At 54.7% G+C, this 25,658-nt stretch overlaps 6 protein-coding genes across 6 annotated transcripts; 2 read left to right on the plus strand and 4 right to left on the minus strand.

Moving 5' to 3' along the window:
• Positions 1-1,608: 1,608 nt before the first annotated feature.
• On the plus strand, positions 1,609-3,609 carry LMH87_006842 (uncharacterized protein; the record flags this gene model as incomplete). Its single annotated transcript, XM_056204796.1, has 3 exons — positions 1,609-1,724; positions 1,965-2,237; positions 2,289-3,609. 3 exons carry the CDS (start codon positions 1,609-1,611, stop codon positions 3,607-3,609), a joined length of 1,710 nt encoding a protein of 569 aa, XP_056060115.1.
• Positions 3,610-4,551: 942 nt separating this feature from the next.
• LMH87_006843 (uncharacterized protein) lies at positions 4,552-4,893 on the minus strand (the record flags this gene model as incomplete). The annotated part of the gene is made up of 2 exons (XM_056204797.1): positions 4,552-4,811; positions 4,890-4,893. 2 exons carry the CDS (start codon positions 4,891-4,893, stop codon positions 4,552-4,554), a joined length of 264 nt encoding a protein of 87 aa, XP_056060116.1.
• A 497-nt stretch (positions 4,894-5,390) lies between these two features.
• Positions 5,391-9,784, minus strand: LMH87_006844 (uncharacterized protein; the record flags this gene model as incomplete). The annotated part of the gene is made up of 2 exons (XM_056204798.1): positions 5,391-5,905; positions 5,965-9,784. The coding sequence occupies 2 exons, from the start codon at positions 9,782-9,784 to the stop codon at positions 5,391-5,393; spliced, it is 4,335 nt and encodes a 1,444-aa protein (XP_056060117.1).
• A 583-nt stretch (positions 9,785-10,367) lies between these two features.
• On the plus strand, positions 10,368-12,185 carry LMH87_006845 (uncharacterized protein; the record flags this gene model as incomplete). The annotated part of the gene is made up of 1 exon (XM_056204799.1): positions 10,368-12,185. One exon carries the CDS (start codon positions 10,368-10,370, stop codon positions 12,183-12,185), a length of 1,818 nt encoding a protein of 605 aa, XP_056060118.1.
• A 926-nt stretch (positions 12,186-13,111) lies between these two features.
• Positions 13,112-15,167, minus strand: LMH87_006846 (uncharacterized protein; the record flags this gene model as incomplete). The annotated part of the gene is made up of 3 exons (XM_056204800.1): positions 13,112-14,821; positions 14,878-15,034; positions 15,112-15,167. 3 exons carry the CDS (start codon positions 15,165-15,167, stop codon positions 13,112-13,114), a joined length of 1,923 nt encoding a protein of 640 aa, XP_056060119.1.
• Positions 15,168-21,211: 6,044 nt separating this feature from the next.
• On the minus strand, positions 21,212-25,469 carry LMH87_006847 (uncharacterized protein; the record flags this gene model as incomplete). Its single annotated transcript, XM_056204801.1, has 4 exons — positions 21,212-21,311; positions 21,959-22,153; positions 22,208-22,264; positions 22,477-25,469. 4 exons carry the CDS (start codon positions 25,467-25,469, stop codon positions 21,212-21,214), a joined length of 3,345 nt encoding a protein of 1,114 aa, XP_056060120.1.
• Between the last annotated feature and the right edge of the window lie 189 nt (positions 25,470-25,658).

Here is a 25,658-nt window from a genome sequence, read left to right on the forward strand (position 1 = left end):
GGCGACAGCGTCCTGTTCTTGTGCCTCGCGAGGAGCAGTTACCTGGAGCATCGTATCGTACCGGATGGGTTTCAGACGAACGATCGATCTCTAAGGGGGAGCTGAAGCGGGAGATGGATGCAACTCGGATCAGCGACTAAATGTGTTGGGCATGGCACGGCAAACGGGTAGATGCTCGACGACAGAGCAAGTACCTAGTGGAGGAGAGCGTGCCTGGTAGGTGGGGAGGAGGGAAAGCTGGCCGGTGCGTGGCGGCCACTAATGGCGACTGTTACAGCGGTGAGCGAACATGTGCAGCTGGCACAGATGACAGGGGATGCGGCAACGGGAGAGTGCCTGAGAGCAAAGAATTGTCTTCAAGGCGATCTTTCAACTGTTCACTTGGTAGGTCTCGAGGTCAGACCATCGAACGATTGACGCAGTGCTGGCTTGCTGGCGTTGAAGAGCGCAATGCAAGTCTGGGGAAGCGGGGACACCGCAGACGCTGCATTCCATCCTGTGAGCACCAGCGCTCAACCAGGCAAGGCGCTGGCTCAGGAGGGGTGGGGCGCCGCCAGACAGAGACACGATGGCGCTGCAGCGGCCGCTGGAAGAGGGCAAGCCCCCCCTGGAAAGCGCTGAAGAGATTGAAGCCACCAGCGAGGCTGGTACCGCTACTTGGTCAAGGTCCCGCCCAGAGCGTGGCAGTTCCATCGTTCAGCCAATCAGTCTGTCGTCAGCTATAAACGGCCCAATCAGAATCTATCCCCGCTGCTGATCCTGGCCCCCTTCCGCCACCCCTTTGGTAGCCTGTACTTGCATCTTGGCCCGCGCACCAGCACACCACCACAAACTGCCAGACTGGCCCGACTGACTGATTACTGACTCTTACCAGGCTTGCAGGCTCCCTCGTTCAGCGTGTCAACTGTGCCCCCTCACCCCTCCAGGCCTTGCAAACCGGGGGTCTCTGGCTCGCCTGCGTGTCAGCCAGCCCGTTCCGTCCTCTGCTGTGGGCGCCCTGTCGTCTCTGCCCCCCCCCCCCCCCGTTAGTCCAGGCTCGATACTCGTCTCCCCCAGGCAGTGCGCCGGCCCCCCAGGACCCTCAGCCCACTGCCACTCTCGCGCTGGTATGCCTGTGAATGGTTTGGTAGTGCGCTCACTGTCGTCGCCCATCCCCTCTACCAGCTGCTTCTCACCCCGTCTTTTCTTCAAGACTCTCTCCTTCTCACCATCTACACTCCACATTAAACTTACCATCCTTACCCAACACTCTGAATCTCACCACTCCATCCTCGCCGCCCCCTCTCTGATCGAACCGCTCGCCCTTTCGTCGACTTCGTTTGCCGTCTCGCCGCTTAATCCGAATAATACTGTCTTTTTGCCTATTTTATCCACTTTCTAATACTCAAGTCGCTACCCGCTCGCGACTCCCTGCCCGCTGCAAAAAATCGCCCCATCTTGACGATCAACCGTTGACAGTACACAACGCTCCGACTAGTTGTCCGACGACACACTTCAGCTCTTGCTTCGACGACGGCCGCCCCTGGCAATATCCCCTCTATCCCCGGATAAAGCGCGACCGATCGCCGCCGACAGCGACCGTGGATTGATTCATCCTGTTCCGACGCCATGGCGATTGCCATGCGCTGGCATAAGCCCGACAATGTCGCAGGCTCATCAGCCCCGGCCATCATGGTCGGCCTCTTTGTCGCTTCTGGTGGACTTTTGTTTGGTTACGACACTGGGTAAGCCTTGAGTCTCGTCCTCTTTCCTCAACCCTCGCTGCACTCGACACGGTACTCGCTCCGAATGCTCAAGACCCTACGGCACCTCATTCGAACGTCGACCGCCGCCGTCTAGCAAGATTAAGCATACAATACCCGTGCATAGTATTGAACAGCCCAATTGTTCTCTACTTATTTTCTACCCAATCACCATCTTGTTGCAACATACTTGCAGCGAATACTGACTGGCTTGCTTCGCAGTGCGATAAACGGCATCCTCGCCATGGACGAGTTCAAAAATCAATTCGCTACAAACTGCAGCGACCCCGGCCTCAACACTAATCTTTGCCCAAGAGACTCTTCAATAATTGTCGCCATTCTCAGCGCTGGAACTGCTCTCGGTGCCCTGGCCGCCGCTCCCTTCGGAGACTGGCTGGGACGTCGCAAATCGCTCCTCCTCGGCGTCGCACTCTTCTGCGTTGGTGCGATATGCCAAGTCTGCGCTGAATCCATCCCTCTTCTCCTTGTTGGCCGGTATGTTTGCTATGTGTCTACTTAGTCAACCTGACACTAATGGCTTACTAGATTTCTTGCTGGTGTCGGCGTGGGCGCTGTCTCTGTGCTGGTCCCTATGTATCAATCCGAAATGGCGCCAAAATGGATCCGTGGTACACTCGTCTGCGCATATCAGTTCTCCATCACCGTCGGTTTATTATCCGCTTCCATCGTCAATATCATAACCTCACGGATCAAAAACTCATCATCATATCGCATCCCTCTTGGGTTACAGCTGGTACCAGCCCTCATCATCACCGCTGGCCTCCTTGTCCTTCCTGAGACTCCCCGATTCCTCGTCAAAAGGGGTCGTAATGAGGAAGCCGGCATATCGCTCAGTCGATTGCGTCGACTCGACATCACTCACCCTGCTCTCATCGAGGAGCTGCACGAAATCATAGCCAATCATCAATACGAAATGACCCTAGGTGACGACTCGTGGAAAGAGATCTTTGTCGGCACGCCTCATCTGGCCCGCCGTACTTTTACCGGCTGCGGCTTGCAAATGCTTCAGCAACTCACTGGCATCAACTTCATCATGTATTATAGCACGACTTTTTTCGGTGGTGCAGGAATCGACAGCCCCTACGCCAAATCCCTCATTATCCAAGTCATCAACGTCGTTTCCACCTTACCCGGCCTTCTCGTCATCGAGTCATGGGGTCGGCGAAGGTTGTTGATGACTGGTGCCATCGGCATGGCTGCCTGCCAACTTTTCATTGCAGCATTTACCACAGCGGCTGGCCAAGACCTGAAAGCTGCACAATCAACTATCCTCATGGTATTTTGCTCTCTCAACATCTTCTTCTTTGCTTCCTCCTGGGGACCCGTAGTCTGGGTCGTCACCTCGGAAATTTACCCCCTCAAAGTTCGAGCCAAGGCCATGTCCATCTCGACTGCGTCAAATTGGTTGCTCAACTTTGGTATTGCCTATAGCACGCCTTTCATGGTGGACGTTGGGCCTGGCAACGCTGGCTTCGGTCCCAAAATCTTCTTCATCTGGGGTGCCTTTTGCGTTTTTGCCGTCTTTTTCGTCTGGTTCATGGTATATGAGACTAGCAAGATCAGCCTCGAGCAGATTGATGAAATGTACGAGCGAGTCGACCATGCCTGGAACAGCAAGAATTTCGAGCCCAGCTGGAGCTTTCAGCAGATTGTGGATGAGGGCTGGTCCCCCAGCGCCATTCCACCTCCAGGGCATGAGCTGCATGCGACTGCCTCGCAAATGAGCGCGGAGACTACGATCAACGACACGAATTCTTCTACCACTGCCCACGACACTGGTAACTCTTCATCAGACGAAGACAAGGCCGTTATGCCAACCATGGCCAATGTTGATTTCAGCTATTAACCAATATATACCCCCTCCGAACGGCGCTCCTGACTTGGCCCATATGCGCTTTTCTTCTTTTCTTGTCTTTATCGTTTCTTATCACTACTTATTCACCACCTATTTACGCCTCATGTGACATGGATTAACAGCGTGGAGTTTATGATGCTTCGGAGTTTGCTGGAATTTTTGTTCATTGTCTTTGCGCGCTTTGACGGGGGAAAATTCTTAAGCTTCTTTTTGCAAAGCCTATCACTGGAATATCTCGACTATGTTACAAGCCCCGCCGCAAGCGGCAGTTATCTGCTTTTCCCATCACAATTACATTGGTTACAATGACGTATGGGCAATATTTTCTACCTTGTTCCGATCAAAATACATATCGCATTTCTGCTATAACATCTGACACTTCGCTGCCGCTTTTGATGTACTTTGCGCATGCATGCCACGTCGTGCCAGTGGGAGGGTGTGGCTCGTAGGTGTCTGGTGACCCCTGGGAATGACGCTCAAAAACGTAAATCAGGCAAGGGACAATATAAGCAAAAAGCAAATATGAACATTTATTGGGAGAGAAAAAAAGCGGCCGACCGCATGAGACAAAAAAAAAAGGTATTTCTCGAGAGTGCAAACGGAATCCAGAGGTGCAAAACGGCAAAAAGAAATCTCCGAGGACGGAGTCGAACCGCCGACATTCCGATGACATTTAAGCAATTACAGTCGGACGCCATGAACCAACTAGACCACTCAGAGATGCCAGTGGAGGTTTTATTTTATTATATATAGCAAATTATTTGACCACTCCACTTTTAGACTTTTGTGGAGCTCGCTACCCTACGACGATCTCAATGACAGAACTGTGGACTTTGACCATGCTATCACTTAGATTTCCGATAATCAATCCGTAATTGTTCGCAATTGCTCGTATCTTGTCAGAACATGGAAGCATCCCTGTCGTTCCTAGTATCAAGGTGTCTTGTGGCCAGCATCTGCGTTGCCGTCCACGTTGGCACTGTTTGCTGAATAGCTGGAGCCATCTTCTCCTGGCTGCCGATTCCGCAGCACATCCATGTTCTTCTGAACCCCGGGATCACTCAAAACCTCGGCAAACATGTTTGCAAATAAGCAACCGCCCTCGGTATCGCGCGGCGCTTCCGAAGACTGCGACGCGATCTTGAGCATATTGGAAGCCTGTTCGCCACCGTTGCGGCCTGTATTGCTGCGTGCTAAAGACGGGGAGGAAGATCGGGCGGGGTGTAAGTATCAAGACTAGCGGATTCAACACGGCGATGGCAGCAACATACGCATCGTAGAGTTGCTGTGAACTCTGGGAGCGGCCGTTCTCGCAAAACATCAACTGTCTCTGTGCTTGGGTGTATTTTTGTAAGAAACCATGAATCACGTTGTTTGCAACAGAAGTTTAAAAGACTTGAGGAAAAGGAATTAAATATGACCACGACGATACGTGATTGCTGCGGTGCGGAACTGTGATTCCGTCGGCGATTTTTTGCTGCATTAACGCCGGTTTGCTCGGACGCGCTTGCGGCCGCACATGTAAACACCGATGGTGGGAGCAGGTTGATAAAATCAAAAACCAAAGATGGCCATATTTCTCGAGAAAGAATGTGTCATAAGTGGGCAGTTGGATTTAAAGACGGGTAAAACGCCTCGTGTGTGACAGAAGGCCAAGACTACATTTGGATCACTACATATCCCTGCCAGCTTAATGCATCAAAGATTTTGCTTTTCTTAACTATTCTACAGCCGCCCCTTCTTTTATACAATGCCCCAAAAAAGGTCTCCTCTCAAAAATACGCCATGCCTGACCACCCCAGCACACCCTCCAGCTCGTCCCTCATCTCCTGCATGTCGTCGTAGCCGCTCTTGGTCGCCATCTCGGCCCTCTTTGCCGCGCCCAGCTCCGTCCAGCGCGCCAGCACCGCGCCGTCGACAATCATGCGGCCCGACGCCGCGGTCTCGACGCCCACCGCGCGCGAGTGGCTCGGCGCGCCGCGGCCCTCGGGCAGGCGGTGCGCCTTGGGATGCAGCCCGCCGTGCGGCACCACCGCCGGCAGCAGCTGGTTGGTCAGCGACAGCAGCCGGCGATAGGCCGACTCGCTGAGCGGCGTGAGCGCCGCCAGCTGGCCGGTCGGGCAGCTCAGCAGCAGCGTGTGCGGCGTGTCGGCCCCGGTGTCGCCCTGCGGCTGCGGCTGCGAGGCGGGAATGGTGCGCTCGAGCAGGACCGTCGTTGTGGGCTCGTTGGGGGACAGCGAGAATGTGGTGCGGTGCAGCAGCAGATGACCCTGGAGGGATTTGGGATCTGCATTATCAAATTTAGTAAAAAGAACATCTCGCGTAGCGACAGGACGGGGTACGTACGATCAGGGTTGAACTCAAAGACGTGCAAGTCTCCATCTGCATCTACACCAACCATGGACAGATCCTCGCCATCCGGCAAGAAGTCTGCCACCAGCATCGGAATCTGGCCGCCGCTCTTACCGAGCACCTTGAACGTGTACGGCTCCTCCGTGTAGCCTGCAAACCACATGCCCTTCAGAACATCGGCCATGAGGCACAGGCCCGTGCCGCGCAGCTCCCGGACGCTCAGAATGTGACAATTCATGTCCAAGAAAGCCACAGGCAGCAGACCGCCATCCTCGCGCAGACCACGCACCATGCACTTTTGGCCTTGCGCAATGAGCAGCAGGCCCGAGGTGCCAATCTCCGACAGCGAGGTGACGCCGCCACGCGGCAGCTCTTCCTTGGCCTGGAGCTTCAGCTTCTTGTTCGTCTCTGGGCGCCCGGGTTCGGGGATGACGGTGACAATGTCAAACACTTGGACGCGGCCGCGCGTGGGCAAGTCCTCGCCCTTGCAAATCGCACTGCCAACAGCGACGACCATGCGTCGCTCTTTGGTCTCCTCGGAGATTTCCAGGTGAAGTGCCATCATGCTCTCGATTGTCTCGCAGGACTCGAGATCCAAGCTGTGAATGACCGTCCACGCCGCAGGACTGATGAGCTTCAGAATGCCTCGCGGCATAGTCGGTGCAAAGGCCACATTCTCTTTGGCCCATTCTTTGTGGTAGTCGTCGTCTTTGGGTAGCTCAAACGGCTCCCGCGTTGAGCACGCAGCGATATATGTTGCTGTGTGCGAGTGGAAAGAGACCCTGTTGACATCGCAGTCGAGCGGAATCTTCTTAACTGATATACCCAGCTCGGCATAGTTTGTATCCGTGGGCAATTGGCTGACTCGAGCAATGCCCTTTTTGTCGGCATATATGAAGCCTCGATCGCAACCTTCCGTATGGAAAGTGCTCATGCCTTGCACGCCTTGACCTTGGAGACCGACGATGCGGGGTATGCTCTTTGCTGATTTCAGAACAAAGCTGGGCGAATCGCCAGACAAGAACACCGTGCTGTAGCCGCCGACGTTGCCGCACGGTTGGAGCGGAACGAAGCGCGTTTGCTGTGTTTCGTCTTCTTCCTTGTCCGATGCCGGTACACTCTTTGCTATAGTAGAGTTTGTCGATTTCTTAAAGAATAATGTGTCCGATAGGGGCGGCGAGCTGCTGTTTGGTTCTTGGTATCGCACAGGTTCGTACAGAGTAAGGTCATTGGTGTTGTGACGCAGAATGAGGTATGGGCTTTTAGCTACCACGTCGCCAAGATCGGCAACGAGAATTTCTGTCAGGGTTTCTCTCGCAGCAGCCTTGCGGCCTGTGAAGTTTGCAGACAGGAAAGGGGGTGTCGAGGTAAGGCCCTCCGCAACATATACTGGTTCTGAAAGATTGTCCAAGTCGTACATGTGCAAGGCGCCGGTTGTGCTCATCAGGAACATCATGACTTTGGGGCTAGCATCTCCCTCCACAGACTGCCCTGGTTGGAAATATCTGCCGTGATCGGCGTATAAGCAGCCCGTCTGCCATTTCATCGAGGTCAGGGGGCCACTCTTCTCAACTTCTTCCAACTCATCGTTGCTACCAATTTTGGCAAGGAAGACGCTGCTGTCGTCCCGGATGATCATCAAATACGGGTCAACGATGCTTGCACTGACCACCCTTGGCTCAGCTCCTGTATCTTCATCCATCATGGGCAAAATTTGACTCAAGCCAAGATCTCCGTCGTAGCATCGGACCTCTGATTTCAATACTTGAACAATTCTCATTTGCTTTCCCATGGTGCCCGCCATGACTGTAAAGCCTGCCGCGGGCTCGAATTCTGTATCTTTCAAGCTTTCGAAGCCAGCCTCTGTCAGGGCGTAGACATCTGATGTTTCGTAGCCGTCCAGATCGACCTTGGCAACAATCATGAACCGGTCAAACTGCGCAGTGCTGTCGTACTCGCTGCTGATGACGGCATTGGAGCCGAGCGCTTTCGGTGCCGGTTTCTTGACACACATGGTCCAGAAGCCCCGAGCTTCCGGAAACTCGAATCTTCCAATAATCTTGGGCTGGATCTCACGGTTCAAAATAGCAATGGCACCAGCCTTGCCTCGGCCGACAGCACAAGCAAGTTGCAGCTCTGACGTGACGCCGTCTCGTAAAACAGCCTCTTCGCTGTCCGGTGGGAACACCGCTTTACCAGGCGCAACGTCGTGGATTGGTGCCAGGCACAGTAGAGAATCTTGTAAGCGAAAAATGAGCTCGCCGCTTTTGGTTGCTCCGTTGGCAGCTTGAAATGGTTTTGCAGCAGCCGATTCCGTGCCATATAAGTCATCATCTTCGTCAAAGTCATCATCGAGATCAATATCCTCAACATCAAGCGCTAGGTCTGCATCCAGAGCTCTCGACTTTTTGCGTTTCTCTTGATTTTGCTTCCTGGACCACCCAAGAACAACAGAGTCACCAGACTCGCTTCCAACAAACATGGAGGTCTTGCCGATTCGAGTAATGCAGGACACGCGACTCTTGAGAATGTTTCCACCATTCTCTTTCGAGACGGGAGCCAGACTGATTCCAGACACCGTGCGTCCATCAATCTTGAAAGAGATAATCACCAAGGTGGCATTGTTAAGAATCAACAAGAGCTCCCCAGTCTCCATAGAAATGGGTTCGATTGCGCATCCTTCCAGACGATAGTTGAGCTCGGATTGGTCGCTAAGACTGAATGATGTCATTTGTCGGGCCATCGAGTTCACCGCAACGCCATTGGCTTTACCAGATTGGTCGATGTGGATGAGCTCGTTCTCACCGACGAGAAGCGCACCGCCAACAGGTGTAGGCAGCGGAATGACGCGTTGGAGGTCTTGGGGTAGTCCTGTGACTGATAGAATGGTAGTGGAAGCACGCTGTTTCATGTCCAGGGTAAAGACCTTGTAGGTCATGTGGTCTCTAAACCCTAGAGCAATCGACGTAGATTGTGCAGAAGAAAGGATACCAAACGTTGGCTCTCGATATTGATGAAGGAACGCGAGGTGGACTGGATGTAAAAGTGTCGGGTCGAGGAGCGGGAGGCGCAGTACAAAAGATGGCGAATGCTGTGATTCCGCCCCATGAGCATCTCCATTGGTCGCAAGGGCTGCTTCCTTGGCAGGCCTGGGTCCATCGAGCGCTTCATCCCAGTCTTCCATCTCGAGATCCTCCTCCGCCTGGCGAAACGGCAGAATGGCCAAGTTGCGGCTGCCAAACTTGAAGGCCGCGCATCGACTAGCAGGGTCCGCCTCGAGATAGTTGACGTACTCGCCAAAGGGTAGTTCCCACGGCGCTCCCTGCAGCTCGTCCTTTTCGTAGTAGTGTATCGAGACGGTGTCGAGGGCGGCCTTTTGCGGGTTCCATTCGGTCAGGCACATCTTGGCGCCGCGGTAGGCCAGCAGGAGCGCCTCGCCGCCCGAGGCGGTGTTCTGCAGTCGGAGGCGGGTGAGTCCGATGACGGTGCCGGCGACGGGAACCTCGGCGATGAGGACGAGCTTGGTGTTGTGGGTGCGGTCGCGCAGCATCAGGGTCTCGCCGCCGCCGAGGAACGACGACTCGAGGCCGTCGTCATCGTTGCCGCGAATGTCAAAATCGGACTCGGCCTTAGCGGGCGGCTGCTGCTCGGGCTGGTACTGCGGGTCGAGCTCGGCGGCAATGGTGCGTGTCTCGAAGATCTGGACGAGGGAGCCCTTTGCGACGACGAGGTTGCTGGCGGTGGACGAGGTCAAGGACAGGCTCAGGGAATGGGTGACGGCCGAGGGCGCCACAAGCTCCGTGTAGACCTGCATGGCGACCAGGTCATTCTCGCTCGCCGACCTGCGAGTCGAATTGGGGGGATTGTAATGGTTCGTCGCGCGGGTTGCGAGTTTGCGATGGGACGTCGTAAAAGTACAAAGGTACAGGGCTGCAGCTAGTATGGGTGGTGGACTCGTGGTGCAGCGAGTGTGGCTGGATCTGGCTGGAGCTGAGGCTGGAGCTTCGGGTCGGCAGTGGATTGATCCGCACAAGTGGCCGGCCTTAGGGGAGCTTCACAGGGCATAAGGCGCCGTTACAGCACTGAGCTAGCGCTGCTACAGCACTCTGGGGAAGCTGTACCCAGCGGCTGAGACAGGAATGCTCTTCAGCATTAACAGTGCAGCACAAAGCTGTGCACTAGCGGCGCTCACTTATGCAAGTTTCAATATTCGAGCTTCCTTGATTGCGTCACGAAACATCCACGACTCTCAGGCTCCCACTTTCTCATCACCACCGACCCGGCTCTTTGCTCCTCCTTTTCCAACATCAAAGGAAGTTTCAACAGTCGCCGGATGCGAACAGTACTCATCACCACAAAGCACAACCTTCAGCTTCAACAGCCCCCCCGACGTCACCATGATGGCGGACGCGGGTCTGATCCAGACCAGCCTGATCTGGGTCGCCTATGTCTGCGCCATTGCCTTTTGCCTCGTCGCGGCCATCATCACCACCTTTACCTGGCAGACGCCGCGCGAGCGCTCCGCCGTCGTCAGCTTCGTCGCCATCATCAGCCTGACGGCGCTGCTCGCCACGGTCCTCCTGCTCCCCGTCGACATTGCCCTCGTCTCGGCGACCTCGTCAGCCCGCCTCGGCCTCAAGAAGCACTGGGCCACGCCGGAGCGCGTCGCCGACATCCTCCTCTCGCTCAAGGTCCTCTACTACACGCTCTACAGCTTCGACGCGCTGCTGTGCCTGCTGCTCATCCCGTTTGCCTACTTCTGGTACGAAGAGTACGACGAGATTGAGTTTGAGGAGGAGGGCCGCACCTGGCGCTCGCGCCTCTGGGCCGCCGCCAAGTACACGCTCTTCTTCGTCGCCCTCGTCGTCGCCCTCTTCCTCATCGGCTTCTTCGTGCCCGCGGCCGGCAGCGCCGACCCCGGCAAGGACTGGAGCAAGCCCGGGTCCTACTACCGCGAGCTGCTGGCCTCGCAGAACAATGGCGAAAAGGCGCTCACCTTTGCGCTCGGCCTGCTCGTCACGCTTGGCACCCTCCTCTACGTCGTCTACACCAGCGCCGGCCTCGCCCTCATGCCCATCTCCTTCATCAAGTCGGCGCCCGCCATATCCGCGCCGCAGCTCTCCGCCACCACGGCCTCGCAGCTCGAGCAGAACCGCGAGCGCCAGCGCCAGCTCGAGATGCGCTACACCGGCCGCAACGACAGCAGCATGACGCGCAAGGACCGCCGCGAGCTCGACGCCCTCGTCCGCGAGGAACAGACGCTCGTGCGGCGTGTGCGCCTCGCCGCCGAGGCCCAGGGCGAGGGCCACAGCCGCCTCTACCACGCCTGGCTCCAGGTCTGCGCCTTTTTCCGGCCCGTCAAGATGATTGGCGGCATCCTGCTTCTCCTCTTGTCCGTCCTCGTCGCCGTCTCGATGCTCATCACCGGTATCGACAAGGCCACCCACTCGGTGTGCAAGCAGCGCTGCGGCTACGTCCTCGGCCATGTCCGCGTCTTCCAGCCCATCAACTGGATCTTTCTCCAGACGGCGCGCGTCTTCCCCGTCGACTACGTCCTCATGGCCCTGCTCGTCCTGCACCTCTTCAGCGCCTCCATCTCGGGCATAGCCACCGTCGGCATCCGCTTCCTCTGGATCCGCATCTTCCAGATCCGCCGTGGCCGCACCGCGCCCCAGGCCCTGCTCATCGCCACCGTCATGCTCGGCCTCATCACCCTCGCCATCAACTACGCCGTCGCCATGTTCGTCGCCCCCCAGTACGCCGCCTTTGGCACCCAGACTTTCTGCAGCCTCGAGCCCGCCCACCCGGGCCAGCCGCCCGACTGCCGCGCCAGCCCGGACAAGGTGCTCCCCTGCTCCCAGTCGGCCAAGTACCCCTATGCCGCCCGCGCGTGCACGCCCTCGGTCATGTCGACCTTTCTCAACCGCATCACCATGACGTGGCCGTTCTTCGGCATCGTCACCTTTTGGGGCCAGTTTGCCTTTCTCGCCATCTTCCTCGTGGTGCTCGTCACAGCCATCTTCCGCACCCCACGCGTCAACCTGGCCGAGCTGGACGAGGACGCCGAGGAGGACGAGGAGGAGAGCCTGCTGGCGGCCACTGGCCGACGCTTCGCCGCGAGCTGGGAGGATGCGCGCAACAATCCCAGCAGCAACAGTAACAATAACAACAACGGCAACAATAATAGCCGCAACTATGGCACGTCGCATGCCTAAAAGAAGGACGCTGTTTGCCTTTTTTTTTTCTTTACAAGGGTCTCACTCTCAGGATTTAATCAATTTGCATTATCCAACGGATTGGAAGAGGAAAGGAGAGGGGGGGCGGAAAATAAACGCAGAAAGGGTACACGAGGACAAGGGAGCGTCTGTATTATTTTATTTTGGGTGTTGAAGGAGTTGGCCGGCTTTATTTCATGTCTTGCTCTTGTGTCGAATTCAGGGTTTCAGGTCTCTTGCATATAGGTGTTTATGAATTTCCAGCGTTTCCGAGATGTTGCTCATACGTGCGTGCCTCTCAATCGCATTAGTAGAAAAGGAGTCGTCGCAAGGCACAAATAGTACATGTAGAATAAAAAGTATTTGTGTATTTTTCTCTGGTCCGAGTCGTACCAGCTTAGCTATCCGACAAGGTAAAACAAAAAAAACAAAAACAAGAAAAAAGAAACCTAAATTTCCCTGAATTGGCGTCAAACCTCGCCATTGTCCTTTCTTTTCGGTGCCCATCTATCCTTGCCAGAAAAAGAAACATGAGAAGTCCCGACGTATAAGCAAAAAGAAACAAAAGCACAAAAGTAAAACCAAGAAGAGTAAATCGACGCAGATGGCCTTTTTTCGAAGACGCGAATGAGAAGAAGAAACATTGGTTAGTATAACAAGACAGTTCATATATCAAAAATGTATGAAAGTGTATACGAAAAAAAACCTGTCGGCGTTTATCATGGGGACCTCGTCCACAGCATGTACATAAGCGTCGTCCAAAGAGCGCGAATGGGTATCAGGAAATATGCCGGACCAAAAACACAGAAAAAGTAAATGGCAAAAAGGTATAGGATGCTGGTTCCCGACAGGGCGAGCAACACCAAAACACTTTGCTCACAACTCAAAGCAAACAATGTGAAATGAAAGAAACTTGGGACCGGCCGTTATTCAACTTTGACTCGTTTGGGCTCCGTCGTGGGCCCGTGGCTGCTCGCGCTCGACGTCGCGGAGCCTTCGCTCTTTCGTTTCACCGCTTCGCGGACCTTGAGGCTGTCAGGCGCACCGGCTGTCGGGGCTGTGGACGAGGCCGCCGTCGAGGCGGATGACGTGGCCAGTTGACTCTGATCCTGGGTCAAGAAGCTAGGGCCAGAGCCCACTACGGGAGTTGAGAAGTTGAGCGGACTAGGCGCGGTGTTGCTGTCGCTAGCCTTGTAGTTCCATTCTGGATAGAAGCTGCTTGGGCTGGGTAGGAATTCACCGAGGTACCTCGATGGGAGCGCAGATTGTGGTGTTTCGTTCTTGTTGGCAAGGCTGCTCCCTATTCCTTGCGGGTTTACCGGCGGTCTGGCGAATGGATTCGGCGGGCCAGTGGCTCCTGCAGACAACAGCGCAGAAGCGGACGGAGACGGCGGGGGCAGCACGATAGAGCCATGGCGCCTTTGCGTGTGTGTTGGGGTATCTGCAGGATTGCGCGGTGAGCTGGAGTCTCCGGTGACGGCGCTTCCACCTTGCTCAGAGCCTCCATCTGGGATCTGCACAGTGAGCTTGGGGCCGCGGGGTCTACCAGACAACGGGCCTCCGGTCACACTATTCGTCCGGGATGGCGGTGCAAAGGCGGCGTCGGGTAGTGAAACATTTCGTGACTTGTCCATAGAGCTATGCGAGCGTGGTAGCGGAGGTGACGTCCGTATTGGAGCACTACCGTCAACAGACTGAGACCGACTGGTAGGTTCCTCCTTGATGGTGGATTCGTCGGAATTGAACAGCCTAGAATGTTGTCCCAGAATGGAACGGTTCTCTTCTACAGGCGTGAAGATGCTGTGTGACCTACGTTGAGGAAGCTTCTTGATGGCCGAATCTGTGTTGAGCAAAGGTGGGTAGCGGGTGTCGACTTCCGGGTGTGCGTCTTGAGAGGGCGGTGGCTGAGGGTCCATGTTGCGACGTTCTGGCGGTGGAGGAGGATGCGACATGGACGTTTGCTGTTGGATATCGGGGCGAGGAGGCATAGACATGGACTGGGGCGGGGGTTGAGACGAGTATCCGGGCTGAGGCTGCTGAGGGTGTTGCTGAGGCGTGTACCCAGGTTGAGACTGCTGAGGCGGCGGTTGGGGCGTGTATCCAGGTTGAGGCTGCTGCGGGTGTGGCTGAGGCGGCCGACGATCGTCACCATATGCTTGAGGCGGCGGTGGTTGATGAGCGTGCTGCGACTGTGCATGATAATACTGGCCGCCGTGAGGGTGCATCATAGGCTGCGAGGGAGCGGCAGGTCCATTGTAGATGGGAGGTGCGGGCATGTATGTGATGCCAGGATGGGTGCCCGGCGGTGGAGGCGGGACCATGCCCGAGTGTATGCGACGGCCATCGTTTCTCGAATCTGGACGTCCCATGGGCGGCTGTGGCGAGTTACCGCGGGGAGGAAGGTGGTGACCGTGGTGCCCGGGGAAAGACGCGCCATTTGGAACAGGGGGGGAAGCTGTAGGAGTGTGGTGGCGCATTTGCGGCGGGAAGTGAGCATGCTGAGGGTGGTACTGGGGAGGCATCATCTGAGCCTCCTCGTGGCCCCTCGGGGGCGTCGCGTCGCCTTCGTCGTCGTCGTCTCCATCGTCTCCGCCGGCAAAGTCGTTTGGACCTTTGTGTTCGTTGGCAACGCCATGCTGGAAGTGGTGTCAGTCGCATGTAACACAGAAGAAGGGCAGGAAGCTGGGCTCACATATTGGTGGCGGGTAATGAGATCATGCATATCGGTCGAAGAGTACTCGTAGAGCTTCTTGTTATTACCAAAGATGAAGACGGCGACATCGACAGAGCAAAGCACGGAGAGCTCATGAGCCTTCTTGAAGAGACCGCCTTTGCGCTTCAGAAATGTTCTGTAGTGAAGCGTGTTGGTTAGCAAGGAAAGTGGAAGCTGTAGAGTTGGAGGCGGAAGCCAGGCGGGAGAGCCTACACTGAGCGGTTGCGGTCATCTTTGATGGCTTTGATTTCGATTTTTCTGCGACCCATGGTGGCGTTTGTCTATGTGAAGCAGCAGGTGTGAATGGTAGGCGGCAGACACCCGGTGAGAATAGGGCCAGGCGCCGAGTTTATGTTGAGTGCTTGGCCGTGTCGCAACGGAGATAGACGGGCGTGGAGCTGGTTATAATTGGGGAGATCAGCGACGAGAGGCAATCTGCAACGGTTGGCAGACTGGATCAGGTGCGGGCGCAGCAATGACGAATCGAAGCAGTGCCAGAGCGGTGGGCAGGTGGACGAGCGACGAGTGATTGTCTTGGCTGCGGGAGGCAAACGCCTGCACGAGGAGTGGACCTATGGGCAGTCGCAAGGCTGGCCGCGCAGCCCAGGAGCTGCGGCGAGGTTGGCGGGGATCTGAGGGTGACAGACGGCGGAGACGAGGTCACGGTCGAGGTCGAGGCAAGAAGAAGAAGCGTCGAGTCGCAGCGGCAAAAGAAACAGACGCGCTGCGGCAGCGTCGAGGTCGAGGTTGGAGCGCAGGACATGTAACGGCGAAGGGGGAGGGAGGGAGGGAGAGGTGAGGTTGTGACGGGCGCAAACAAGCAGGCAGTCAGGCAGGCGACGGGGCGGCGGCCAGGCGGATCAAGAGACAAACGGAAGAGCGACAGCCGGCAGCGAACAAACGGATGAAGCTATCGCAGTTGGCCGAATAGGAAGCTTGGCCGGACGCGCGCTGGTGGTGCAGGATGATGGGGCGGGATCTGGCGTTGGAGGGTTCTAATAATAGACCTTGATCGTGTTCAGTTCATGGGAGGTTAAAAAAAAATAAAAAAGAACAAGCAGGATGGATGGGGTGGGCGGGAAGGGGAAGGGGAAGTGGGAGTTGCTCTGGATGGTTTTAGAGGGTCCTGACAGGCACCACCAGGTAGGTAGTTAGTGGTAGGTAGAGGGGGGGGGGGGGTGTGGGCTGTGGGCTGTGGCACTTGGGGCTTAGACTGTAGTGATGAGTACCTAGTGAGTGACAAGGAGTGAGTGAAAAGCTACCGGCGTTGCAGTGGTTGAGTGGACTGGACCGGGGCTGACGGGAGCCCCTGCAAGGCAGCGAGGATAGCAGAGTAATAGGGCAAGGTCAGCCCAGCAGCAAGTCTCCATCAGAGGTGTACTCAGCACCAGTATTGGGGAACAGGTGCCGCAGTCAGTGGCAGTCAGTGGCAGTCAGTGGCAGTCAGTGGCAGTCAGCGGCAGAAGTGACAGAGTGGATGGACGCCAGCGACTTTGCCTTTGTTGCTTGACTGAGTGCTTGTTCGGCTTATTAGCGGGACCACTTTGTGGGTGGATTCCAGCTGGCCTGTAGCCTGCCTTGCTAATTCCAACGTTGGCAGCAGCAGCAGCAGCAATCACGTCTGGTAGCTGAGGTCTCTTCAATTGGAACACCTGAAAACGCGCAAGCCAAGACAACAGCACGGAATCATTCAAAACACAACAACGCACGGGATTACAAAATGCCAGATCCAAGTTGGGGGGCCGCACAAAGCGCTGTTGGCTGCGACTCAATACCTCTCACTCCTCATCACTCACCAACACGGCATGTACCATAGGTACATACAGACTGCAGTCCACACCCACCGTCCCGCGGACAATGCAGAGTGCTGCCAAACGGCCGAGCCGAGCTCCTCGTCCACTTTTCCCTCTTCTTTCTTGTGCTCTCCCTCGCGCTCTCATTCATCCACTCTCTGGATATTACAACCAAGTTCCATCACCAGACACAAAAGAAAACGCTAGTGGGTAGGCTGCAGTGGGCTACAGGGGGTCCTCCCCGCTAAATGGCCTAAACGGACCAACTAGACCGCCCCAGCAAGCGCCCGGGGCCATGAGCCGCAGTCTCGTCAGCCACAATGGCAAGTTTAAACAACGCGATAACAGGCACCAACAAACCAGACGAGAAAGAAAAAAAAATACCGGAAGACCGAAAGGATCCCCTCAATTGCTTTCAGCAGCAAAGTCGACACAAACAAGCCCGCCCAGGAGGAGGGGGGAAAAAGAATACGCACTCAGTTGAAAGTTGCATGGCCTCGCACTGCATGCATACCAAGCTCGCTCGGCGTAATCTCAATCTCGTCTACTCCGTACACATCACACCTCTCATACAATGACCTTGCTCCTCACTGTTCTCTTGTTCTCGCTAGTTGACTACTGAGTGTACCCGTGTTCCTGCCACACCCACTCCTTTGTCGTCTGAGACATGCAGAGCCTTGACAAAGCAGCGAGGTATGCGACCCTGGCACTGGGTTGGCGGGGGAAAAAAATAAGCTGGTGGGTAACGGCCTCATTCCGGCTTCCTGATTTTTCCTGAGATGGGGGCAAGGGGGGGGATTCCAATATTGGCCTGCCTCTTTTGGTTTCTTCTAATCTCCAATGCACTCCCATGCGGCCATTCACATTCCCCCATCTGCGCCGAATACGGTGGTTTAGGTGGTCGGCCCTCTTCACCTGAAAAAAAGGGCTGCCAAGTTTTGCGGGCAAGCGGGTTCCCTTTATTTAAGTGGAAAGGCCAAAGGTTGCAATGAAGTGTCAGGTAGGGTAAGTTCGTTGGTTGTACAAGAAGCAATCATTCTCTTTGTTGGCCGAATACAACGAGTCTGCAGATATTGACATTCAACCAACAATTGCTCGCCAATTGCTTGGTCCAACTCGCATCCTGGCCTCGTTTTCTTCTACCGAGTCTGTTGAAACTCTGTCGCGTGGCATGATGCCAACGTGACACAGCCGCCGTTGCAAAGAGCCCGGGCCCCCTTGCTCTGTCTCTCAGCCACTTGTCCAGGTTCATGACGCGCGGTCTTGCCGGCCCGAGGCAGTCTCTTGTTCAAAACTCTGTACGATTGACTATACATCTATGGGTAAACACGAAGAAAAAGGATCAGCCTTGTTCTTCCATACGGCTTCAGCTGCCAACTATTATGTTATGGCTTTCTCTTCGGACCAGGCCCAGGCCCAGATCTACCTAACCCACGCCTCCCACAGCCATGTGGCCGCGGTGGAGCTTCAATGCCGCACAAGACGGACCCGAGGAACTACAACCTGAATCGCGAGGCCATGTACCAGTACTAGCAGATAATCATGAGCCCGATTCATGCTGTGACGGCGACCAGCGCAACATCCAAGGCAAAGACCGGTGGTTCCCGAGACGAAAACAAAGGAAGAAGGGGTAAAGAACGAAAAGCTCGGGTGGCGGATCACTTGCACACTGGCTCTTTTGCACGCAATCTCCCATACTTTTCCCTACCGTCGCAGCACCTCGTCGACGTCGTGATGTGCTACCATTTCATGCTAGCGCCAACGCCTCACTGGCTAGTCTCCCGTTTTTTTTTCTATTCTTTTTTTTGCAAATCCCAAAAGCTTGTCCTAGCCCTGATGAGTAAAGTCTGGGGACTCGAAATTGCCATGTTAAGAAAAAAAAATAGAGCAGCGTTGACCTCGTGTGCCGGAAGCAGCAGGCGGCGATACACTGTGGCGTAGTGTTACAAGATCCGAGTGTGACCTCACTTTTTCAGCCAATTGCCGCCCGGCTTTTCCAACAAGTTCAGTCGGCCGAAAGAGCCCGTCATCCCCGTGCTGTCTTCTTCCCCTCGAAGACAATACCAGCTTCATACTCTGGACTCCTCTTTTGTCCAGAACCCGAGACAGATGCACACCATACATCTAGCCCACTGCCCTGCAGCATTTCATCTCGGTGGCACGCCTCGCTTATTAGCTTGCCGGCAGAGCTTCTAGTGACACGTCGCGCGCTAGCCCTGCGACACGGGCTGGCGGGATAAGATTAGGAACCACATGGAAGAAGCAAAAAAAGTGAAAAAGAATCAGTAATAAATTGCAAGGGGGAACGTTTTGTTTTCAATCTGCCCCCAAGATCACCGGCGGTTTCCCTTCAACTGCTCCTCCTTTCTCCTGTCCAAACTACGCCACCCGGGGGCAAGGGAATGGTTCGTCTCAAATCTAAAGAAAGACTATTGTTTCCCGATACGGTCGCCTCCAATCGATTGCGCATTCTTCGTCCAGGTGTTGCCGCCGATTGACATTCCAGCTGGGCCATTGTTAGCCCGGAGCAGCGCCGCGACAAGATCACTATCGTACTGGGCATGCTGGTAGTCTGGTGGAGCGACCGACGCAAGCAAGTCATAAAGAGATGCACGCCAGTCATCTCTTCACACTCTAAAATATGCAAACGAGATTATGGCGCACTTTCGGAGATGATAACGCGCGAGACTATTTGGCCCCCGTACTGTAGATTGGGTTGTCGTTACTTGCACGCGGCCATGGCTTCTAATTTTGGCCTCTTGCAGGGCAATCCTAGCCACAAGCCCTATCCAGCTTGCTAGTTGCTTGATTGATTTGACACCTGGTTGCCCTCGCATCAGTCGTCCGTCTCACCGGGACCAGGGGTGCCCCCGCCCATGTGTGTGAGCCAGAAACAGCGTCGCATATTACTACATTGGTTTATTGCATGCAGCCGCAGCAGCAAGGCACCTCGCCGATTCCTTTTTGCTGATGCTACCTTGATCCTCTCTTGACTTCTAACAATAGAAACACGCAGCGGCGGGGAATGACCAGGGGCACAGTCTGTTTGTCCCCCCCGATCCCCGCAAGGGTCCTCTCATTGTTCTGCTGCTGCAGCTAGCCAGCAATCTTTCGTAGACATGCCCGATGCCATGATGGGAAAAAAGGAAGAGACTAGCAAATGCGTTTTCTCGTGATTACTGGGATAAAGGTGATAAGCGAGACGATGAAACAAGGTGCGGGGAAGAAGATACGAGACCATGGAAAATGGACAAAGTTTCAAAGTGTGGCGTCGCTTCATGGTTGACGCGTACCCTACATCTCAGATGCCGTCTTTGTCGGGGCAGCAAAGAGACGAAAGAGCCGAGGCATTCAGTGACAAATGGAAACAAGCTATGCATGGCATCTGAGCATCTGCTGATACATTCCCTTTTCGCGTGGTTCTCGAAACGCCGACCTTGTGGCTTCCTTTCAAGCGCAGACACTCTCATCCCCGTCGTCACACCACCTCATCACAGACATCACCAGGTAGCCAAGACAGGCGAATGCACCCCAGTCATACCGACAAACCATTGTCTCCGGCCCACCTCACATGCAGCAGTCTCTACCAGTAACTATTTTCATCATCATGCATGAGTTTTGGACTAGGCCTCATGGGTGTTTAGTTCCCGGAGCGCGATACCCGGCGGCGGCGGCGGCGGCGGCGCAGAGTTTCTAAAAATAAACCACACACACACTCTCTCTCCCGACGGGGCGGAGCATCATCATATCCAACCCCACGCTCGACGGATACATCTTATCGCCTCTTACATAGTACCTTGCTTCTCTCAGTATTACCTTGCAATTGGACCAAAGGCCTGCCATCCCACTTGACGCGTGGCTTTTCCAACACCCAGCTCTGCACAGCCTCATCAACACCAACAAACCCCCTGCGCTGCCCACCCCTTCCCGCCCCCCCTTCACCGCCATCATCAAGCCTCCTCACCTTCATGGGCAGAAGAAAGTCTTCAGCATCGCATCATCTCATCTCAGACTTCTCCTCTTCACGGCCCCCGCTACTTCATGCATAAACCACGCTAGTTCGCCAAACGTGGCAGGGGCATGGAGAAGAACGCGCGTTGTATTTTCGTATCCTGTTTCTCTTCGTCCCATTCGCTACGCCAAGACCTTTGCCTGCTCTGGTCACTGCGCTCCTCTAAGACGTCACGATTGTTTCTTCATGCAACGCTAGTGGCTTTCCATTCTATCTTTTTGGTGCTATGACCGTCTCGCCTTGGCCAATGTGGTGCCGCTGATTGAGAACCGCCAGCAACACAAACTATCATCTTCTGATGAAAAGAAAAACAGAGAAAGCAATAACCCAAGTATACTTGGTGTAGTTATCCTCGTAAACGCCATACACCATAGTCCCAAATTCAAACAAAAAAAAACCAAAACTCCAAACCCCATATGTCATGTACACTGCTTAACCCCGAATGTATTGCGCCTCCGGTCCCTCGACCTTTGCGTTTGCCCGTTGTCGGTCCGCTATTGCAGGCTGCTCACGATGGCGAGCCTGCAGTGCCAGCATTATAACTGCCAAAACCGCCGTGCTCCGCTGCTGCGTCGGCCTTCATCGTACCGTTGAGCAAAGGACATAACCTTGGAAGCGGTATATGTTAGCGAAAATTCTCTTAAATCCAGTGATCGTGGCAAAGCGATGAGTAACAGCAAAATGGTTCGGTCAGTAGTAAGCAGCAGTCAGCAATGCCTCCCAAAGCAGCATTGTGTCGTCTTCGGTGTCCCGTCGTAAAAGGTTGCAACTGCGTCATATCAGAATGCGAATCTGCTTCGAAATTTCGCCGCAATTCGCTGGGCAGAGAGAGAAGCTCTGGCCTTGTACTCTTCTCTCCTCAGCCTCGCTGCTTCTTTTTCAGCCTCGGCTGCCTCACGAGCTCGAGCCTCGTCAGCCTTCTCTTGCTGCCTCTGAAGTCTCTGCTTCTCTTGCTGCCTTCTTTTCTCTGCTCGCTCTTCTTCTTGCATCCGCTTCTGCTCTTCTCGTGCTCGTTGTTTTTCCTCCTTGTCTTTCTTCTTCTCCTTCCTTTTCTTCTCATCCAACAGCTCCTTCGCGCGTTGTTTGCTCCGGCGTTGCGCCTGCTGGTTAGAGATGTGAAGCCGCTTTGGGAAACTGAGCTTCTTCACCGTCTGGACTTCTGTATCGACTGCTGCTGCTACTGCTTTTGGCGGCTTCTTGGCTGCCGCCCACCAATCAAAAGACGGGCGTGGGGGTGGGGGAATGAATTCCATACTTCTTGTTTGTTTTAATGTGTCCGACCTGGCCACAATTGGCACACTTTCGAGTTGTGCCCGTAGGGATTTTATCTCCTGCGGTTGAAGGTGACCCTGCGTCGCCGGCAGCTGCTTTTTGGTGCAGCTCTTTCTGTTGCTCTCGGGCTTGTCGTCGGGCCTTGTTCTTCTCGAGTCGCTCAAGTTCCTTCTTGATTCTATACCGGTATGGTTAGCTTCGGCTTCCCTCGCCGACTTCCTATTCAACATACCTAATGCCTGCAAGACGGTCATGGTCGGCATTACCCGTGGGACGGACGCTGTAGATGCTATACGTAGATAGGTTTTAGCAGGCGCTCTGAATTCAATGCCAGTCAAGTCCTTCATGGTTGCCATAGCACCAGGTCCGTAATCGGACCTCGCCAGGCTTGTCAACTGCTTCTTGTATATCGAGTTTCGGAGCAACAGTTGTGTCAGCGGCGGCAAACGCCGCCATTGTCGTTGTTTGAGCCCAAGGGTCCGCAGTCGGGGGTTCACATACTCTTTCATCTCCAATTCCGCCTCTGTACGTCGTTTCATGTACTGAGAAATGACGACCGGGTCGTGCACCACTTCCGATCGTGTTTGGATGGATCCGTCCGGTAGCCGGTAGTCGCGCTTGATTCGGATCGCCCGCTTTTGGTGACGGCTGGATGAAGTCAAACCGCTAATCTGGCTGATTCCGTCATCAAAGAGCGCCGGTGTCGCTGCCGCCTGAACGTTGAATCGGTCGTCTTCGTCTTCCTGCGGCTGAACATCATTGTCGTCGTGTGCCGTACCATCTGACAAGGTCGCCTTTTGCTTCTCCCAGATTTCACGGATACCTTCCTCGTACATAGCTTGCTGCTTCTTCACGTTGTATGCATGCCCACCATTGGCTCGCTTTTCGCGTTCAATAGCGTCCGCGGAAGTTGCGAGAGGTCCCTGAACAGCCTCGATATATCCTCCCTTCATGGACGTGCGGATGAAACTGAAGCCCAATCCATGTCCAGTCGGGTCACCCTCGCCGTGCAGTTGGAGCATTGCCTTTTGGGCGCATGCGTCAATGAATGCCTTAGTCGTCTTCCAAGGTGCCATCTTGTCTGCGAGCGTTTCCTCTTGCTTCTCCTGTGCCTTCTTAGCAGCAGTTTTAGCAATCTTACTACTGTCCTCCTCCACGTCCTCTTCCTCCCCTTCCTCAGCCGCCTGAGTTTCGTCCTCAATGGTGGCGTTTCGAGGGTCATAGCCAGCATCCTCGAGTTCCTTGATACCAAGCTGCATGGCATCCAGTAAGCTGACATCTTCTGGCTTGATCATGGCGCGGATAGAATTTTCATCAGGAAGCACCTCGCCTGGCTTCAAGCGCCACATTCCCTTTTCCCCGCTTTCTCTGTCATATTGCAAAAACTCCTTCAGTTTTTGGCGGTTCTGCGTATCAGTCGATTCAGCAATATGCCGAGTCATTTCGGATAGCTGGCAATTGTCTGTTCGACTGTGTCGTATCATGCGGAATGCGAGCATTTTCATACGATTCTTGGAAGCATTCGTGACCTTTCTGCTATGGGGCCCGGGAACTTCAACCGACGGGAACGCTTGTCCTACCGCATGAATATGATCAATTTTGTGCAGATACCAGCGCGAGCCCTCGATACCTGTTGTGTTCCGGACAACCAAGAAGTCATTTGATCTCGGGACATGCTTAAAGACTGGAGCCCGGTACATTTCGTTGTGCAGCGTGGGTACAGTCTCGCCAGCATCCACGGTGCCAAAAAGCGAGAACGGGGAACGATCCTCAGGCAACAGAGTACGATATTCACCGAGCTCCAATTTGGGCAGTTGCTCTTCATCTTTCTCATCTTTGCGGCGGTAATAGTTGATAAGCTTGGTGCCCATACCGAAATTGTTTAAAACTCGCGGCCTCGGCTCGCAGTATTCGAAGAGAACGGCAGTAGAGTTGTCACCCAGAGTCAAGTCCTTTGACTTGAGGAATACTTCATGGGCCTTGCCCTTCATCATCTTGCGCTTCTGATGTTGAGGTTTCTCGAATTTAATGCTGTGATGCGAGAATTTCTTGTAACGAAAACGAGGACGATGATACTCGTCAGTTGTGCCTGGCAGCCGCACCTTGTAGTACGGCCAGGTCAACTTAATAGCTGGCATACTGTGTTCCACAGAAATGTTGCCAAGAGTGGCGCGGACCTTGCTTTGATGATTCTCCTTGAGCAAGTCATACGCCTCATCGTTGGAAAGGTTGAATCGCTGCGCCATGGTGCGTCCCAGATGTCCAGCGCCAGTCTGCTTGTTCTTATCATCTTGACGTGCGCGCTTTGCGTTGGTTTGCGAATCCGATTCTATTAAGAGATGAGGGTCGTTCATGTCCAAGTGAACCCGCTTCGCACCGCGTTTTGTCGCTTCTTCGAAGTTGTCAAACGATGGCGCAGTGTATCGAGGTATTTCGGGAAGACCAGATGCAACAAACTTGCGCTTCTTTGATCGGACTTTTGTATCCTCCCCAAAGTCTTGCAAAAACTCCGCATCCCATTCGTCGTCTTGGTCGGCATTCAGGTGTCTCTTTTGATTACTCTCCTTCAGCTCAGCAGCCAGACGTGTCTGGAACTGTTCTTGAAAGGTCTCGATATCATTGCCCCAATCCTGACAGGCGAGTTCAATGTCGCGCATCGTATAGCCCATGACAGGCTCTCCGTCGGATTCTTGATCGATATCAAACTGGACTATCTCATCTTCGTTTTCGGCCGAGTCCTTGTCGCAAAGCACTAGACGCTTCGAATCATATGCGATCAGCCTCTGCTTGAGGGAGCTGGTTGCTGCTGGTCCTGGGATGCGGAACTGCTTTTCTTCATCCGGTGCTAGGTCGAGACTCAGCTTGCTTGTGACGAGATGCTTTGGCTTCTTGACCGGCTTTTTCCCCTTCCATGTAGCTCTTTTTGCCGGCAGTAGCTCGCTCCAAACAAGAACATGTCCCTTCTTGTACGCGGGCCACATTTCCTTCAGCAAGTCTTCAACAGTTTCGGCAGGCGCTGGAATATCGGGGTCTTGATTGGCGGCGCCGTACATGTGCGGGTCGGGATCAAAGTTCATTCCAGAGAAGCTTAATCCCGTATCTGTTCGTTGGGTTTCGTCACCAGCTTCGGTATCACGCACGCGTGGTCCGGGGGATGGGTGGTCTCCGATAGGATCAGTCGGCGAAGACGGCCCCTCGCCAAAGAGATCATCGGCATCGTTACTAGTGCCACCATCATCGGTTAGGGATGGAATCTCGAGCGAGCCACCGGCAGTGGGCTCCTCGTCGGGTAGATCGTCATCGCTAATGTCCTCGAAGTCTTCCGCATCGTCGGCTTTGTTCGTCTGATCGAAGGGGGTATCGTCGAGCTTCAAGCCGCCGCTAGATCCATCCTGGCTCTGCTCCAAAAGGCGTGAGATCTCGCGTTGATCGGCCACATCTTGAGCCTTCCACTTGTCCTCGTCAAAGGAGGTAAAATCCTGGTCTTCGGGCATCGTGACGCCGCGTCCCCTCTCGCAAGCCCAGGGTATCGGTTGCGCGAACAGAGCTTAATTCATTCTTCGCGTGGTGATTGCGTTGCACTTTGCGCCGCGGAGATACGGCAGAAAATGGAGAAGCTGTTGCGCGCAAGGTTTGAGCGTGAATGCGCGTGGCCAACGAGGTCGCGAATGCACGGTGGAAGT

The sequence above is a fragment of the Akanthomyces muscarius genome, chromosome 1 (assembly GCF_028009165.1).
Source record: "Akanthomyces muscarius strain Ve6 chromosome 1, whole genome shotgun sequence".
Classification (NCBI taxonomy): domain Eukaryota; kingdom Fungi; phylum Ascomycota; class Sordariomycetes; order Hypocreales; family Cordycipitaceae; genus Akanthomyces; species Akanthomyces muscarius.